General features: G+C 33.8%; 12 protein-coding genes across 12 annotated transcripts; 6 read left to right on the forward strand and 6 right to left on the reverse strand.

The window, feature by feature from the left end:
- Positions 1-211: 211 nt before the first annotated feature.
- DFA_05005 (uncharacterized protein) lies at positions 212-3,073 on the reverse strand (the record flags this gene model as incomplete). The annotated part of the gene is made up of 7 exons (XM_004360669.1): positions 212-220; positions 406-659; positions 753-1,255; positions 1,475-2,159; positions 2,212-2,236; positions 2,302-2,657; positions 2,752-3,073. 7 exons carry the CDS (start codon positions 3,071-3,073, stop codon positions 212-214), a joined length of 2,154 nt encoding a protein of 717 aa, XP_004360726.1.
- Positions 3,074-4,180: 1,107 nt separating this feature from the next.
- DFA_05006 (uncharacterized protein) lies at positions 4,181-5,779 on the reverse strand (the record flags this gene model as incomplete). The annotated part of the gene is made up of 5 exons (XM_004360670.1): positions 4,181-4,307; positions 4,670-4,774; positions 4,965-5,171; positions 5,337-5,419; positions 5,759-5,779. The coding sequence occupies 5 exons, from the start codon at positions 5,777-5,779 to the stop codon at positions 4,181-4,183; spliced, it is 543 nt and encodes a 180-aa protein (XP_004360727.1).
- Positions 5,780-5,903: 124 nt separating this feature from the next.
- DFA_05007 (uncharacterized protein) lies at positions 5,904-6,773 on the reverse strand (the record flags this gene model as incomplete). Its single annotated transcript, XM_004360671.1, has 2 exons — positions 5,904-6,214; positions 6,314-6,773. The coding sequence occupies 2 exons, from the start codon at positions 6,771-6,773 to the stop codon at positions 5,904-5,906; spliced, it is 771 nt and encodes a 256-aa protein (XP_004360728.1).
- Positions 6,774-7,244: 471 nt separating this feature from the next.
- DFA_05008 (uncharacterized protein) lies at positions 7,245-8,867 on the forward strand (the record flags this gene model as incomplete). The annotated part of the gene is made up of 5 exons (XM_004360672.1): positions 7,245-7,261; positions 7,909-7,952; positions 8,159-8,193; positions 8,327-8,361; positions 8,792-8,867. The coding sequence occupies 5 exons, from the start codon at positions 7,245-7,247 to the stop codon at positions 8,865-8,867; spliced, it is 207 nt and encodes a 68-aa protein (XP_004360729.1).
- An 811-nt stretch (positions 8,868-9,678) lies between these two features.
- Positions 9,679-11,553, forward strand: DFA_05009 (uncharacterized protein; the record flags this gene model as incomplete). Its single annotated transcript, XM_004360673.1, has 2 exons — positions 9,679-11,280; positions 11,464-11,553. 2 exons carry the CDS (start codon positions 9,679-9,681, stop codon positions 11,551-11,553), a joined length of 1,692 nt encoding a protein of 563 aa, XP_004360730.1.
- Positions 11,554-11,627: 74 nt separating this feature from the next.
- DFA_05010 (uncharacterized protein) lies at positions 11,628-12,087 on the forward strand (the record flags this gene model as incomplete). The annotated part of the gene is made up of 2 exons (XM_004360674.1): positions 11,628-11,741; positions 12,070-12,087. 2 exons carry the CDS (start codon positions 11,628-11,630, stop codon positions 12,085-12,087), a joined length of 132 nt encoding a protein of 43 aa, XP_004360731.1.
- An 83-nt stretch (positions 12,088-12,170) lies between these two features.
- DFA_05011 (uncharacterized protein) lies at positions 12,171-13,031 on the reverse strand (the record flags this gene model as incomplete). Its single annotated transcript, XM_004360675.1, has 3 exons — positions 12,171-12,533; positions 12,615-12,648; positions 12,796-13,031. 3 exons carry the CDS (start codon positions 13,029-13,031, stop codon positions 12,171-12,173), a joined length of 633 nt encoding a protein of 210 aa, XP_004360732.1.
- A 328-nt stretch (positions 13,032-13,359) lies between these two features.
- DFA_05012 (uncharacterized protein) lies at positions 13,360-13,518 on the forward strand (the record flags this gene model as incomplete). The annotated part of the gene is made up of 1 exon (XM_004360676.1): positions 13,360-13,518. One exon carries the CDS (start codon positions 13,360-13,362, stop codon positions 13,516-13,518), a length of 159 nt encoding a protein of 52 aa, XP_004360733.1.
- A 57-nt stretch (positions 13,519-13,575) lies between these two features.
- On the forward strand, positions 13,576-15,030 carry DFA_05013 (uncharacterized protein; the record flags this gene model as incomplete). Its single annotated transcript, XM_004360677.1, has 4 exons — positions 13,576-13,587; positions 13,644-14,434; positions 14,499-14,853; positions 14,938-15,030. The coding sequence occupies 4 exons, from the start codon at positions 13,576-13,578 to the stop codon at positions 15,028-15,030; spliced, it is 1,251 nt and encodes a 416-aa protein (XP_004360734.1).
- A 134-nt stretch (positions 15,031-15,164) lies between these two features.
- Positions 15,165-16,550, forward strand: DFA_05014 (uncharacterized protein; the record flags this gene model as incomplete). The annotated part of the gene is made up of 1 exon (XM_004360678.1): positions 15,165-16,550. One exon carries the CDS (start codon positions 15,165-15,167, stop codon positions 16,548-16,550), a length of 1,386 nt encoding a protein of 461 aa, XP_004360735.1.
- Positions 16,551-16,741: 191 nt separating this feature from the next.
- DFA_05015 (uncharacterized protein) lies at positions 16,742-17,499 on the reverse strand (the record flags this gene model as incomplete). Its single annotated transcript, XM_004360679.1, has 2 exons — positions 16,742-17,202; positions 17,253-17,499. The coding sequence occupies 2 exons, from the start codon at positions 17,497-17,499 to the stop codon at positions 16,742-16,744; spliced, it is 708 nt and encodes a 235-aa protein (XP_004360736.1).
- A 211-nt stretch (positions 17,500-17,710) lies between these two features.
- DFA_05016 (elongation factor 2) lies at positions 17,711-18,352 on the reverse strand (the record flags this gene model as incomplete). The annotated part of the gene is made up of 1 exon (XM_004360680.1): positions 17,711-18,352. One exon carries the CDS (start codon positions 18,350-18,352, stop codon positions 17,711-17,713), a length of 642 nt encoding a protein of 213 aa, XP_004360737.1.
- Between the last annotated feature and the right edge of the window lie 91 nt (positions 18,353-18,443).

Consider the following 18,443-nt stretch of genomic DNA (forward strand, 5'->3'; position numbering starts at 1 on the left):
CAGAAAAATTAATGATAATTTATGGGTTGAGGGGAGCGAAGGGTGGTAATCAAGAAAAAGCGAGAGGCGAACATGAAATTTCATAATATCTTTCAAAAAACCCAGGAAAGGTCGTTTTTGTCAGATCGATTCATCCGACCTACCATCAATTATTTCCAAGCTTCTCTATTTATAGTACAGATAGAATAAATATTTCTATTTAATTTTTTGTTTATAAGAACTATTTAAATTAAATTTGGTGACTATAAAGTATCTTGTTGAAATCAAAAATTGAATTGCAAACATGTATGAATAGTAATATTGAAAACTATAGAAATCCCATTCAATTGATTGATACTATAATAAATGATGGATATATTAATATTAATTGAATTAAATTCATCAAAAATAATTAATTATACATACCCCTGGATAATTATTTGATGACCCAGATAGAGTCTGACAAAAATGTTGGAATTGACCATTACGGTCACTGCAAAGTAGTGATGATTGGAAATCATGTCTTAAAAATGGAATGAAAAGAGTTGACATGTATAAAATGATACCATAAAATATTAACACTGTATGTGATATCCAAGACCAACCAGCTTTGGTTGAATTAAAAGTATTATGATACTTTACATGATTAAATAAATCATAGAGTATTCCAACATGTCCTACTAGAATGAGATAATATAATACTTGAAGAGTAGAGTAGAGTAGAGTATAATATTAATAAATAATTGAATAGTAGTATTTTTGGTTTAACATACCAGTGTATGGAATCTTTAAAACATTTAAATTAAAGGTTGGAATTGATATTGATTCAGAATTTGATATTAAATGATGACTGTAACGTTGTTGGTATTGTTCTTGATTGTCAATATAGTTATTTGATAATCTTGATAATCCAAAATACAATGATTGACTATAGATTGGGAATTTATGAATGATGGACATTGGTACAGGTCTAATGATACGTATTTTTGATAATGGTGGAGGTGGGGGGTCTTGATAATAGTGTCTAATCAATTCATTGTAATCTAGTGCCGGAGGAGTGATCGATGGAAATGTTGGTGTAAACGATACACTACGATTGTTTAAAAGTAGATTCTGTTTGATGGTCTGCTTGATAGTTATACTCGGTTGATAATAATAAGGTACAACTACAAAATCAAATAGAATTTGAAAGAGTAGTATAGGTATTAAAACACATGTAGAGTAAAATCTAAAGGTGTGTTCATATTTCATCATGGTTGTAGAAATATAAATAGATCTAAATAGAATGTTTGATCATTATTAACATTAGAGAGGCAATCAACCCACATCAAATGGACTTTGGGGGGAATTTGATTTAAATTTATTTTTGATTGTTTTTTTTTTTTTGATTGAATGAACAACCTTTTTTCATGAACCAATCATTAATTATTTATTTAACTTTATTTATTTAAGTAATTTTGTACAAAAAACAATTAGAGCAACTATGATTATTAACAAGAATGCTCCAAGAATAATAGGTGCCAAGTAACCAGGAGGAAAGTAACTATCATCTGTTCTATCTTTCGATTCACTGATATCAGCAGTACTATTGTTTGTATCTGTTGAATAGTTGTGATTATTATCATAATCACTACTATCATCTTTTAAAGGTGGAATTAAAAGTAAAGATAATTGGTTGGTTGTAGTATTGTAAAGATGGAATAATTGAAGATTTGGTGAACTTGATTGACAGTTTAAAAGGAAGGTTTCAATATTACTCCATTTAAAATTTGTGTACATGGTTTGGTTTGAAAAGTAGAGATAGGGAAGACTGACATTGGAAGTGGTTGTATAACAATCAATGAATAATTGGATTCTAGAATGTTTCATAAAATCATTGGCAGTGATTCCGAACAGATAAACTTCTGAATTGGATTGGTTGGTAAAAAGAATACGAATGGTAATATTTCGAATTTGAATAGAATCTTGTTTTAAAATGATTGTTGATGTTGATTTTGATGATTCATTTATATTACCAATAATAGTGTCTGAAATGTTTACAGATTTTGAATCAGCCAATGTAAATGATCCCAACATTGTAGAATTTTGAATAATTAAAGGTAATGATTGGAAATGATTATTATCCATACTATCACCAAAATTAATTATACTTGATAATATAGACATTATAGATCCATCAACTACTTTAAAAATATTCCAACCATTTAATTCAATATATGAATTATTAAATACTATAGAATTCTTTCAAAATTGGAATCTATTAAATCAAGAAATATTAATATTTCTTTTTTAAAAAATAATGGAATTTTCTATTATACATACAAGAGTGATTTTATCGCTTTGGCTAGACCCAGAATATTTAAAATTAAATTCATTAAATATAATATTATTCAATTTAAAATGTGACGATTCATTCTTTTTTCGAAAACAAAAATATAGTATAAATATTATATTATTATATCTTTTTTCTTTGACACATACAGAAAATATTTCAAAATCATTACCATTTCCATTCATTATCAAAGAATCAATCATCAAGGTAGAATTGGACAAATTATATTTTGTTGATTGTATTTCGGTTGTTGGTGATTGACTTGATGTTGAAATTGAACTTTTATAAATATTTCTAGAATTACATCTTGTAAAATCATTGGTTACACCAGAGTAAATGGTTTGACCTTTAGTTGTAAAAAAAGAATAGATTTTAGTACTAATACTATCTACTATTTATTTTTCATCATCATCATCTCATTCTTTGATCAAGATACATACTAAAAAGATATTCGTCTCTCTTTGAAAATGGTTCAATGGTAAGAGAAGAGTTTATTAAAACCCATTCTCTAGTTCCCAAAGGGAAACTTTTATACAACAATATTGAATTGCTATACCATTTATCACGATCTTCTAACAGAGCAGGTCCATTTACAATAAAAGGACTCAACTTGATTTGATTGTCAAACATTGCTATGATGTGATTGTCAACTGTGTTTGGACCAGTAACATTTTGAATGTGTAATTCACATTTCTTTTCATCCAATTGGTACACATAACCAATATGGCCACCTTGATAATCTGTAGTCCAACTCATTGACATTGTCAACCATAAGAATTGTGATAAAAAGAAAATTGAATAAATAATAGATTTGTAGTTGTATATCTTCATCACTAAATATTGGTATGCTTATTATACAAAATAAAAAAAAAGATTTAATGATGAAAAGAGTAATCTGACACAAAGCTTTGTACATACCCCATTAGATTTTTTTTTTTTTAATATTGGGTATAACTACAAACCCAACCCAACGCAACCAAGAAATAGGATTTTAATTTTATTTTTTATTATTATTATTTTTAAAATAAAATGTAGTGTTAATCAAAAACCAAAAGGCAAGGGATAAATAAAAAAGTTAAAAGTAATTAGGTTTGGTTTTGGTGTGGTTTCTGATCAGAACGTATTTATTTCTAAATTATAAATTTAGTTTTTAGATTTAAATTTAAAATAAAAAGAACTATGGTTGGAGTTTAGGTTAAAATAGGGAAATCCCATTATGTATCTAGATAAATAAATAAATAAATTGTCTACAGATATATGCGAAATAAAAGGATTTAAAACTTTGGAAAATCCCATTCTACAGAATGATACTAGATTAATCAACAAACATTGATAGAGGTTATATTAATATTCTAATTTAATATTAATAATAATAATAATGATGATGATGATAATGATTATAACACCTTGAACATCTTTGAAAATCTAAAAAAAATTGAAAAAAATCTAAATCCTTTTTTGGGACATGAATGAGGATCCTATTTTGATTGCTTGCGAATATATAAATAAATTCATTTTAATTTTTCAAATAATCCAAAGATTGAATTAAATATAGAACTAAATCTTTTAAACTTTTTTTTATCATCTCTTTTTGAGCTATCTTCATTTCCACATGATTATTGTTTTTTGTTTGTGATGCCAATTTTCTTTGGTAGAATTACTTTATTATTTCGATTCCAGTGACCCTCAATTTAATTACGATATTTCTGTTCATATTTTTCTTTGTTTAGTATAATGATGGACCTGCTGTCTCAAAGAAAAAGAATAATTTTTGAGTGTATAAGGGGTCATTGTGAATTGGTTCAATAGGTGTTGATTGATTGATATTATTAAAGGTGTGGTGGGTCTTGGAAATAGTTTAGAATGAGGTCATCGTAATGTTGATGGAATCTTCTCTACTGGAAATAAAGTTGTAAACTTTACTGTTTGATTGTTAACTTGTAAGTTTTGTGATATCGTTTGTTGAATCACAATAGTTGGATCGTACAATGGTGCGCTACATAAAACAAGAATGATTTGAAAGAATATTAATGGACAAAGAATTTATCCAGAGGGTATTCTAAATGTTTCAATTTTATCATTATTCATCTTTAAATAAATAAAAAAGAGAGAGAGAGAAAGAGATAAAAGGATACAGTGAGGAGAGAGTTAGATAAAAATGAATAGTTAATAAAAACAACCAAATAGTTGTCTTCTTCTTCTGAATCAGACTCTTAATCTAAAAAAGTAATTTAAATTAAATGAAAGAGGGAGGAAGGTTGTTTTATACAATATTAATCTTGTTGCTATAATAGTCCTTGAATTTATTATTGTAAACTTAATTTGATAAATAAATAAATACATATTTTGGTTTAAAACATTGGAAATCCGCCTGGATAATCATTTGTTGAACCAGATAGAGTTTGACAAAAATTATAATATTCTCCATCACGGTAGCACAATGGTGACTCTTCAAAATCATGTCTGAGAAAAGTAAAATTTATCGTTATCCCTTTCAGATAATTCTAAACAAGATGTAAGCATAGCAATCGCATTGACCAATATTGCACTAAAATATAATACTATCGTAATAATAATAGGTTAATATATATTTATATATATATATATATATATGTATTGGTGGTGGGGGTAGTTGTTTACTATTTAAATATACAAACCTGTAGTTGCCAACTTTAAACTATTAAATGATAGGTTTGGTTTGACAGATTCAGAAGTTTCAACCAATTTTGAATTATATTTTTGTTCATACTTTTCCTCGTTTAACAAGTACGATGAGCTTACAGTTTCCATTACAAAGTATAATTTTTGAGTGTAAATTGGATCTTTGTGAACATATTCAATTGGCTCTGGTAGATCGATACTATAGTTTGCGGATCCAAGTAATAGTTTCGAATGAGATCATTGTAATCTATTGTTGATGGAATCTTCTCTACTGAAAATACAGGTGTAAAGTGTATAGTTTGATTGTTGACTTGAAGGTTTTGTGAAATCTTTTGTTGAATTACAATTGTTGGATCGTACAAACATAGCAAGAAAGAATTGAATGATTAATAATGGAAAAAGAATTAATCCAGAGACTACTCTAAATTGTTCAATTCTATCATTCATCTTTAAATATAATATATATATATAAATATAAAAGAGATAAAAGGGGAAGGATTAATAAAAGTGAAATGAGTAGCTTCAAAAACAACAAAATAATAGTTGTCTTCATCTTCATCTTACATTAAATTAAATTAATTTTAAAATATATGTCTTTGCGAAAAAAGGGGAAGAGTCTAAAAAAAGGTTGTTTGTACGATTAATCGGCTGTCTCTAATAATCTTGATTTATTTACATACAAGATAAATATTTATATCAAAGTGACTAGACTGCTTTCATCATTGGCAATCTTTAATTTCTTGTTGTTGTTGGTAGACGATCTTCTTTTTTTTCTGTTGTTTATACATAACCATATTTGAATGACATATAATCTAATCATGCAAATTGATTGAACCAAGAATATAATATAATAGTATGATCTAAACCTTCGAAAATCCCATTCTACTAAATGATACTAAAGAAGAAGAACAAGTTAAATTAATAATTTAATTTAAAAATGATGATGATTGATTATATTTGGACATACACCTGGATAATCATTTGTTGAACCAGATAGAGTTTGACAAAAATTATAATATTCTCCATCATGGTAACATAGTGATGACTCTTTAAAATCAATTCTTAGGTAGTCAATAAATAGAAATGTAATCCAATAAATAATGAAATAAAATGTGATTCCAAAAAACATTGCAATCGATGTTAGCACAAAAAACCCATTTTCATCAATCCTTTTAGTTGATAATTCAAAACAACATGTAAACAAAGCAATACCATTTACTAATAATGCCAAATAATGTGATACTATTAAAAAAATGAAAAATAATAATAATTGGTAAATAAATAAATAAATAATAATATTTATAATTTGTTTTCTTTTTAGATTTTAAAGTACAAACCTACCTGTAGTTACTACTCTTATACTATTAAATGATAGATTTGGTAATATATATTCAGAGGTTTCAACCAATTTTGAATTATATTTTTGTTCATACTTTTCTTTGTTTAATAAATACGTTGAACCCAAATACTCCATTCCAAAGTATAATTGTTGAGTGTATAATGGATCTATATGAGCATATTCAATAGGTTGTGGTAAATCGATATTATTAAAGTGTGGTGGGTCTTGATAATAATTTCGAATAAGGTCATCATAATCTATTGTTGGTTCAATCATCTCTACTGGAAATAAAGGTGTAAACTTTACTGTTTGATTGTTAACTTGTAAGTTTTGTGATATCTTTTGTTGAATAATAATAGTTGGATCAAACAATGGTGCAAATCCACCAAGCAAGATTTGAAAAACCAATAATGGAACTAGAATCAATCCAGACATTAATCTAAATGCTTCAATATTTTCCATTGATCTAATGATTTTTAAAATATATATATATATATATATCTATATATAAACAGAGAAAGAGAGAGATGATGATTAGAAAATATGAATATTTGTTTGTAGTTTTTCATATCAATACATTAACCCTTGAGTGCTGGCTGATCAGTCCTTGGCAGACTACCAAAACCAAAAATGCCGTGGGGGTGCTGAAAATTAACTTTCATTCATTTTGGGAGAGTGTTGATGGCAACAAAGAAAAAGGTAGTGGGTGGATAATGTGAGTAGAGAGAAAGGAGAAGATGGGAAGGGTTGTTGTTAGATTATACGATTGGCTGATTATTTCTCTCCCTTGCTTGAGATCTTGTTGTAGATTGTGATGATGATGATGATGATGGTTTACTTTGCAGTAAAATCATGATTACTATTGCCCCCAAACAGAGAATAAAACTTGTAAATAGACCAATTTAATATAAAAGCTTTTGGAAATCCTTCAAAATGTCATTCTACTTTTTGTATACTAAATAAATAAATAAATTAATTAAATAATTAAAATAGATAATATTTCCAATTCTATTTATATTTATTTACATACACCTGGATTATATACTTTAGTATGAAAGAGATAGAAGTCTGAAAGCGAATCAATAAAGTGTGATGATAGATAGATAGATAGCTACAGTATGCTTTGAGACATATATGAAAATATTGGACCAAAATGCTTGGTTGATTCTACGCGTATCTTTTCTTCATCGTGTCCAAAAAAAATCATTTCTTTCAAATATTATTAATCTATTATATATTTAAATAAATATAAAAGAAAGAGAGAGAGAGAGAGAGAGAGAGAAAGAAAGAAAGAAAGATTGTTAGAAAGGATTACTATAGTTTAGTTGTTTTTACATACGTAATGGTAGTTTGATGGTTGAACGAGTGAGTTGGTGCGCCTTGGTGTGGAGACTACTGACTCTAATCAGTTCATTGTGATCAAATGTCTTTGTGATCGATGGGAATGTAGGTGTAAACATCGAATAGTATTCGATCCATGGATTGTATTCAGGTGACACTATAACCAACCAACCAACCAACCAACCAAATGTATTGTTATCAATACCGTATCATCATCATCATCATCGAAATGTAATATCTAAATTTTTAACACTAGCACAATTCCTCATATCTCTATCTATATCTATAAATATAAAGAAAGTATCAAGTATAAAGTACAAGGTCGGCTGGATCATCTCCTAACAAACGACCAAGCAAAGACCGACCTTGAAAAACAAATCAGAACTTCCATGTTGTACTTGCTCACTAGAGTTGTTGACTTTGACTAGTGAAGTTCTCTGGTTGTTTAGTTCTTTGAAAGTCTATCCTCCGTCTCCGTCGTATCTTATCTTTTTAAACATTTTAAGAGTGTGATTCTCACATCGTTCCAGATCAGCTGAAAGTAAGGAAATTTGGAGGTCAAGGTAAAAAATTTTGGTTAAGAGTATTCCTTTTTTTTTCGCTATTTTGATATTAATATTAATTTCAAACAATGCACTTGGTGCCTATATAAACAGTCATTTGCATTATTTTAGTTTCATGATTTAATCATACAAACAAATTTCAACAAGTATGTAATAATAATAATAATAATAATAATATGAATAATAATAATAATAATATGAATGGTTAAATTGACTGTATCCTTTCTCTCTCTCTTTTTTTTTTGTTTCTAGCCTTTTAGTAAACTTTAATATTTAAAACTAGTTTGATTCTTTCGTGGTTTTAAAACTTGGAAAAGAAAAAAAGTAAATGTAGAGATAGTCTTCTATCTCGTAGCCACAACTTATCAATCCCTATCAATTAACATTTGTAACAAAAATTTACAAACTTAACAAACAATCCTTATAATCACTTTTAAATCAAATCAAAATCAAAATCAAAAACAAAACAACTTTTAAATCAATTCAAATTGTAAGTAAAATCATATTGAATCAAATGGAATGGAATATTGATTATTAATTTTGTTTGTTTGTTTTTCTCTACTTTTTTTTTTTTAGAACTCTTCTCTCAAAAAATGGTAAAATTTTCAATGGAAACAATTCATTCTGTAATGAAAGAACGGAACAAGATTAGGAACATTTCTGTCATTGCTCATGTGGATCATGGTAAAACAACTCTGAGTGATTCACTTGTGGCACGTGCTGGCATCATCCCTGAAAAGATGCAAGGAGATGTCCGATTCTTGTCTGCTCGAAAAGACGAGATTGCGCGTGGTATCACGATCAAGTCGAGTGGTGTGTCACTCTACTTTGAGCATGGACCCGACAAGTCGCCTCATCTGATCAATCTGATCGACTCGCCAGGTCACGTGGACTTCTCGTCCGAGGTGACTGCCGCACTGCGTGTGACTGACGGTGCGCTGGTGGTGGTCGACTCGGTGGAAGGCGTGTGTGTGCAGACCGAGACCGTTCTGCGCCAAGCCGTCGCCGAAAAGATCGTGCCCGTCTTTTTCATCAACAAGTTTGACCGATTCCTGATGGAGCTCAAGTCGGACCCCGAAGACATCTACGATGCCTTTAGACGGTCGATTGAAAGCGCCAACTCGATCATTGGAGCGTACCAAGAGGTTGTCGAAGGTTACCCTGCGATTGAACTGGACCCGGTTGTGGGCAACGTTGGTTTTGGAAGTGGCTATCAGGGCTGGGGATTCACGTTGGAGGCATTTGCGCGTCTCTACGAGGCCAAGCTTGGAATTTCTGCAGATAAATTGGTAGGAAAGTTGTGGGGCGAAAACTATTACGACCCCGCGCAACGCAAGTGGACCACATCCAAAGTAGACGACGAGGGCAAGCCTCTCAAGCGTGGATTCTGTCAGTTCATCATTGAACCCATCCAGCAAATCTTCAACGCTGCTCTAAGCAACGACAAGGACGCATTGAAAAAGATGGCCGCCCGTCTCTTTATCAATGTCACCAACACAGAGTTTGACAGCTTGCACGGCAAGGATTTGCTCAAGTTGGTGATGCGTCGTTTCTTGGGTGCCGACGAGTGTATCCTGTCGATGGTCGTCACGCATCTGCCATCGCCTATTGTAGCCCAACGCTACCGTTTTGCTCATCTCTACAAAGGTCCTCTCGACGATGAAGTCGCCACTGCCATCAAGAACTGCGACCCCAACGGCCCACTCATGATGTATGTCTCCAAGATGATCCCATCGGACGGCGGTCGTTTCATTGCCTTTGGTAGAGTGTTCTCTGGAACTGTGCGTCCCAACCAAAAGGTCCGTATCCTCGGACCCAACTATGAAAAGGGTAGTCTTGAAGACCTTTTCGTCAAACCCATCCAAAACACAGTCGTTATGATGGGTCGCAAGGTCGAGCCTATTGCAGACTGTCCTTGTGGCAACATCATCGGTGTCACTGGTATCGACCACTTCCTCGTCAAGACTGGTACACTCACAACCAGTGAAGACGCCCATGCTATGGCTGCTATGAAGTTTAGCGTCTCTCCAGTGGTCCGTGTGACAGTGACCGTCAAGCATGCCGAGAACTTGCCTCGTCTGATCGACGGTCTCAGTCGTCTTGCCAAGACTGACCCCGCCATCCAGGTCTACACTGAAGACACGGGTGAAAACATCTTGGCTACCGTCGGTGAGTTGCAGCTTGAGATTTGTCTCAACGACTTGCGCGAGTATGCCAACTGCGAGTTTACGACCAGCAACCCCATCGTCAGTTACCGTGAGACTATCATTGAAAAGTCGGCTGTCTGTTTGTCCAAGTCACCCAACAAGCACAACCGTATCTACATGTACGCCGAGCCACTCGGTCTCCCTCTCACTGAAGCACTCGAGAACAAGGTCATCGCACCCAACATGGACCTCCCACAACGTGTTGAAAAGTTTGCCGAGTTTGGATGGAGTGGCCAAGAAGTGCGTAACGTCTGGGCCTTTGGTCCAGCTGCCACTAGCAACACCAACAACATGCTCGTCAACGCTACCACCGGTGTCCAGTACCTCAATGAGATGAAAGACTATATCGTGTCGTCGTTCCAATGGACATCCAATCAAGGTGTGCTCTGTGAAGAACCCATGCGTGGTGTCAAGTTTGTTCTACACGATGTCACTACTATTGCCGACGCCGTCCATCGTGGAGGAGGTCAAATCATTCCAGCCTCTAGACGTTGCATGTTTGCTGCCGAGTTGTCTGCCCAACCTCGTCTTGTCGAACCCTACTATTTGGCCGATATCACCTGTCCCGAACAATCATTGGGTGGTGTCCATTCAGCCCTTGGAAGACGTCGTGGTACCATCATTGAAGAACAAATGGCCAATCGTGGTTTGTTCAATGTCAAGGCCTACCTTCCAGTCATGGAATCCTTTGGTTTCAACTCGTTCCTAGCCGTTGAAACGAGTGGTCGTGCTTTCCTTCAAATGAGCTTTGACCATTGGGAATTGGTCGACAGTGACCCTCTCCTCCCTTCCAGCAAGGGTCGTGACATTGTCAGATCTATTCGTGTTCGTAAAGGTCTCAAGGAAGATATCCCCATTGTATCTGAATACCTTGACAAGCTCTAAATCAAAAAAATATCTATTGTTTTCATCCCTAAATCTTATTATCGTTTAAACAAACCAACCCTTATTATTACAAATAAATTTATTGTGTAATAATCACTTGATATTTTTAAAAAAATATATAAATATAATTAATCGATTTATTTTTAATTTATTTAGGTTGTTGTTGATGTTGGAATTGTTTTACGGCAATATAATATGACTTCAAATATTTTATACTATCATCTATTGGTGGTTGAAATGATTTAAACATTTGCATGAATGGGTCTTGTTGCTTAGGATCTAAAACAATCTTTCCAAATTGTTGGGCAATGTTCATTAGTATGTGCAAGAAACTTTTTTGTTCAAAGGCATTCTTGATGAGATCCAATATGGGTTTAAAAGATTTAAATATCGCTGTTGCATGTGAGCATACATTCCAATTGTTTAGCATATCTGTAAGTTGTTTATTGTCATTATTCATATTATTATTGTTGTCATATTATTATTTAATTGTTGTTGATGTTGGCGGAATTGTAGGCACCATGTTTCCAAACTTTTTATATCCGTTGATGGGTCAAATTGATTTAAGCATTTCTAAGATTGGATCTGGTTGTTTGTCATCTATTACAATTGTTGCAAGTTTTTGGACAATGGCAGAGATTATGTTCCTGTAATATGGTGCAAGCTTTTCATACTTGATTGCATCAAATATCTGTTTAAACGATTGAACTATCTTTGTAACATGTGTGCATTGAGTCTTTTTGCTATTATGATTATTTTTAGAACAGTCTTGGCAAATAAGAGGTACATGTTGGACCAATTGTATCATGGCACTTGCCGAAAAGATGGGTTTGTTGAATGAGAGGCACTTGATGAGGTGAGCGTTATATTCTGTTCGAACAGTTGAACTGATCCAATAAATCATCATCTCTAGGCAGTAATTCAGTGCCTGGAGATTTGTTGAATAAATCAAACAGAGTGTTGTTGAGTGGAGCATCGGATATGTTGAATGATATGTTTGACGCATATATAAATGATCGATACATTGAGTAGGTGTCTTGAGTGATTAGTATATCGGCAGCATAGTTGAAGAAAATGACGAGATGTGCAGATAAACGATCTCTTTCTTTGCCGTTGGCCCATACACCCCAATTGTTTAGTGTATCTGTAAGGTGTTTGGTTTTGTTGGATAGACTATGATCTATTCGTATTGATGTCAAGTACATTTGATCGGCCTGTGATAGAGTCTTTAAATAGAATTTATCTTTATCACGTAGATCCCAAACAATGATTGGGCATCAACTCTTTTGATGGATTAAAATATTTACATCATCATATTCTCCAACTCCCACACCCAATGGTCTAATATTAATCAATGAAAAATCTTCATATCCATTTGAATCACCATGCACGTGCATTGCTCTTTGTTGTTGTTCTAATAATTAAATAAATAAATAATATAAATAAATAATAAATAAGATAATAATAGTAATAATAGTCTACACATACTCTGTATAATGAATAAATCCATGAGTAACAACAAGACAGTTTGTTGCAGTTGATACTTTGTTGATTAAATCATTGAAATTGGTTAACTCTTCATTGTACTGATGTTGAGCAACTTTACCTCGACGACAAGGTCTAGGTTGAGGGAGTACTATCGGACGTGTAAAAAAGTTATCACTATTATTGTGTTCTTTAATAATGAATGGTTGTTGTTGTTGATTATTATTAATCGATATCATTAATGAAAATTGCTTTTATTAATACTAGTTGATGAAGTTGAAGAGAATTGAACAAGCCCCAATAAAAGAATATATTATGAAAAAAGAAATGGGTGAACAACAGATTATTTTATTTTATTTATAAATAAAATAAGAATAAAAACAATAATTAAAAAAGTGAGACTAGTCTCAAAGATGTTCCCTTCCGTCCTCTCAGAGTTTCATTTAGTTTTATCTTTTGATGAAGAAGTATTTATTTATTTATTTGCTTTATAAGATAATAATTATATTAAAATTTTTTTCGGGGAAAAACCAATCAGTGGTTTGTCTCTTGATCAGTAGATAAATAATGCAAGAGATACCAAATCAAGAGTTTATAGATTTTGTAGTCACTTTAGCAAGTGAGGATCAAAAGAACAACAACAAAAGAAACAACAACAACAAAAATAATAAAAATAACAAAAACAATAACAACAATAAAGATATATTAAAAGCAAAGTATGATTGAAAAAAAGGCATCGTGGTTACTCTATTTAATAATTGACAATTCTTTTGATTTAAATGTATGATTTTCAATGTATAACCTATCAATTAATGTTTACTAATACCAATTTTTTTTTGTTAAACTAATAGATTAAAAAGAAAGCAGTACAATTATTTGATATATTATTAAAGGGAGAAGGACAAGCCACTATTAAAGATGAAACAAAGAGAAAAAAGATTGAATTCATCTTGATGTTGCGCAAGTTTTTTTATAATGTTGGTATCTCTCGAAAGGATAATATAGCACTTGTATCCAATGTACTATCAATGCTCTCAGATCCAGCAGATAAACGTGTTTATGAGAGACGACTCTTGGAGGAGATTATCAACCATTTGAAAAAGATTTTTCAAGAGAACCCATCATGGATGCAGAGTCTCTCGACTCAGTTCATTGATACAATGATTGCAGTATTGGACAACCACGACCGTGAAAAGGAACTAAATTTGGCAAATAGCACAAAAAGCAAGATATATAACTATTTGACAGCAATGGGACGAAACAACCCAACCCGATTTTCAAATGATCACCTAAATAGAATCGTTATCAATTTGAATGCATGGTTATTACAAGTCAAGGATTTATCGGTTGAAGAGTGCAACTTTTTAGCCTCAAACTATCACGATGATGAACTAGATTTAGCTAATCCAAAAACAAACAAAGACGATGACGAGAATGAATTGATTGTCTTTCCAGCCAATCTCAGACTTGATATACTATTACAAATATTTGGTCATCGCATGTCACAATATGTTTTATTTCATTCCCAAAACTTGGCACAATCTAAACTATGGAAAGAAAGACATGCTGCTATGGTTTGTTTAGCTACCTATTGGCAATTCAAGGATAGAGATTTTACAAAAAATCTTTCAATTATTTTGAGGTATGTAAATAAGTATAATTGGATTTATTTTTAAAAGTAATTCATATTTATATTTTTTTAAAAGATTATCATTAAAATTAGTAAATGATGAGAATATCAGAGTTAGATGGGCATCGCTGGCCACTTTAAATAGAATTTCTTTTCAATATACTACCCATGATTTGGTAGTCAAATCGAGAAAAGAAATATTCCAAGTTATTGACAAATCAATAAGAGACCCAAATGAACGTATCCAAAGTAGTTGTTGTCTGTTGATCTATGCAGAGATGAGAGAATTACCCAATCACAAGATTGATGGTAATCTTTTCAATCGAGTTTGTGATTGGCTTGAAAAACTACTTTTATCTCCAAAAATGCATCTAGTTGAAAATGCATTATTCGCATTGGTTTCAATAGCTGACAAAGAGAGATTTAAACCTGTAAGTAATATATATTTATCAACTGCTGGAATTTTAAAAAATAACATTATTAACTTTAATTACCACGATCATTAACGTTTTTAGTACAATGGAAAAATCATCGCAAATCTATTGTCATTATTGGAAAGACATCAATCAACAAGAGAGTCAAGATTATACGTTTTCGAGCAATCTTGATTATTTGTAACAAAACATTGGATGATGAAAAGAAATATTCAAAAGATATTTACAAGTTGTTTGCGTTGATTGGAAAGAATGGTGTAAAGTCTTTTGATTTGGTTGACCAACTTTTAAAAGAAGTGCCTAAATTCATGGAATTCTCAACATTTTCATTGTGCTTACCAATGATAATCAAGTTCTTTGTCAATATTCTTGAGAAACCATTACCTCAAGAAGAAGATGATGATCCATCATTGAACCAAAACAAGAAAAGAATAATTCCAACGCTCGAGACACTATTCAATATTTTAAGTACCGAGGATGGAAATGTTTTGAGAGCATTGGCACCGTTTGTACATCTATTGGTTGATCCACTTTGCAAATTGGCCATTTATCCACTCCACAACTGTATTCGATCCGAATCTCTTTCTTGTTTACCCTATTGTCTTGAACTATCCCAACTACACTCGGGTGCAAGTCAAGACAAGAAGACCATGAAGATGTTTAGCAAGATACTCAATGTATCTCTTAGTGATTCATATACCGACCTCGGCGTCATTTCTTCCCTTATTTCAGTTGTAAATAGTGTCATTTCAATGATGGGAGACGATGCAATGACACTGGATCAAGTCCAAATGACATTGAACACAATTGTAAAGATGGAGAAATGGTTATTTTATATGGCATATCAAATTTTGGATTTCAATGAAGATGTCATTGGCGACCAAGATCCAAGATTGATGATAGCTGCAATAGTTGACTCGATGTCTTGTCTCTATTCGAGTATGGCCGATATGATCAAGTACAACAGCACCATCACGGCACCACTAATCACCGCTGGTATCTTGGAAAATCTTTGCAAGATGATCAACGGCACTGCGATGACTCGGGTCAAGGTTGCTATGATGGACTTTATAACAGACTATTGCTATTATGGTGGTGAGTTTGCACTAAACTCGTTGCCACTATTCATACCAACCCTCATCAAGCATCTGAAACAAAGCAGAGACTATACAAGGATCAAGTCAGCCATGGTATTGGCAGCTGCAAAGGTAGCCAAAGAAAGATTATCACCTTGGTTAACACAACTGGTACAGGGTATGGACACCATGATCTCTCAAACATCATTCCCAGATCTGAACAAGGTTGAAACAGATGAGATCATCTATAGTACTGGACAAATAATTCTATTAGTCCCACCAACAGATTCCTCCAGAATCCTCAACACAATCATTCCAAAATGGTTAAATAATCTTCCCAGATCCATCATTGTCGACGATGCATTCGAAGAAGATTACAGGGACCACATCTCTAAAACCTTTTGTTCCGTTGTCAAAACCCACACCAACAAATGTCTCGGTCAACAGTACCAACATGTTGTCCAACTATACCAAATCATCACAGGATTTATGGAAATCTGTGCTCCACCAGAAATTGAACTTCTCACTGAAACTTGGTCATTGATCAAAGATACATATCTTGAAAGTTGGGATCAAGTACCATCATTGACAAGAAATGTATTATCAAAATTGAAATAATCACACTTTTGAATAGTGATCAATAAATTAATAAAAAAGTAATAGTATGATATTAAAGTGAAGGAATGAATGGTTATTAGTACAAGCAAAATATTTTATTTGTAATAATAGGGGAGGCCTAGTTGTTGTTTAGATTATACTAAGATTTTAAAAATGAAAACAATATAGATATATATTTTTTTTGATTGATTTTAGAGCTTGTCTTGGTATTCAGCTGCAGTGGGGATACCTCCCTTGAGACGTTTATAAATACGAATAGATCTGACAATCTCACCACTCGAGCTGGAAAGGTCGAGAGGGTCACTGTCGATCGATTCCCAATGGTCAAAGCTCAATTGAATGGAAGCAAGACCACGAGTTGCATCGGAGAGGAACAAGCTGAAACCAAAGGATTCCTTGACTGGAAGGTAGGCCTTGAAATTGAAGAAACCAGAAATGGTCGTTTTTTCTTCAATGATGGTACCACGACGTCTTGAAAGGGCCGATTGGACACCACCCAATGATTGTTCGGGACATGTGATATCGGCCAAATAGCAGGGTTCGACAAGACGAGGTTGAGCAGACAACTCGGAAGCATACATGCAACGTAAAGAGGTATGGATGATCTGGCCTGCTCCACGATGAATGGCGTCGGCCATAGTGGTGACGTCGTCTAGAACTTGACACCACTCAAGGGCTCTTCACATAGCGCACATTTTTTGCATGCCATTTGGAACGACGAGACAATATAGTCTTTCAATTCATTGACGTATTGGACACTGGTGGTAGCGTTGACAAGTATGTTATTATTGGTGGCATCCGGACCAAAAGCCCAGATATTACCCACTTCTTTTTCACTCCATCCAAACTCGGCAAACTTTTCGACAAGTTGAGGCAGGTCCATGTTGGGTGAGATGACCTTGTTCTCGAGTGCTTCAGCGAGAGGGAGACCGAGTGGCTCGGCATGCATGTAGATACGGTTGTGCTTGTTGGGTGACTTGGACATACAGACGGCCGAATTTTCACTGATAGTCTCACGGTAACTGACGGTGGACTCGCTCGTCGTGAAATCGCATTGAGCATACTGGCGCAAGTCGTTGAGACAACTGTTGAGATGCAACCAGCCGGCACCGGCCACGATGTTTTCACCAGTGTCTTCCGTGTAGACTTGGATGGCCTGGTCAGTCTTGGCAAGACGACTGAGACCGTCGATCAGACGAGGCAAGTCCTCTATTTTTTTGGGTGACGGTCACACGTATTACAGGCGTGACGTTCAACTTGACAACAGCCATAGCATGAGCGTCTTCACTCGTTGTGATTGTACCAGTCTTGAGGGTGTCTATTCCAGTGATACCGACGATGTTTCCACAAGGACAGTCTGCAATAGGCTCAACGCAGGGGCCCACAATAACGACCGTGCCTGGGATGGTTGTGACTGAAAGGTCTTCGGAACTACCCTTTTCATAGTTTGATCCGAGGATACGGACCTGTTGGTCAGTACTCAAAGTACCAGAAAACACTCTACCAAAAGAAACCAAACGTCCTCCATCGGATAGGATCATCTTGGAGACATACACCATTAGTGGGCCGTTGGGGTCGCAGTTTTTGATGGCAGTGGCGACTGCATCGTCGAGTGGACCTTTGTAGAGATGAGTATAACGGTAGCGTTGGGCTACAATAGGCGATGGCAGATGCGTGACGACCATCGACAGGATACACTCTTCGACGCCGAGGAAACGACGCATCACCAACTTGAGCAGATCATCGCCCTTGAAGCTGTCGAATTCAGTGTTGGTGACATTAATAGAGAACTGGGTAGCCATCTTTTTCAATGTGTCCCTGTCGTTGCTTAGAGCAGCGGTGAAGATTTGTTGGATGGGTTCAATGATGAACTGACAGAATCCACGCTTGAGA

This window comes from Cavenderia fasciculata (genome assembly GCF_000203815.1).
Source record: "Cavenderia fasciculata unplaced genomic scaffold Scf_Dfasci-G-o-80e12.f1-5, whole genome shotgun sequence".
Lineage (NCBI taxonomy): Eukaryota > Evosea > Eumycetozoa > Acytosteliales > Cavenderiaceae > Cavenderia > Cavenderia fasciculata.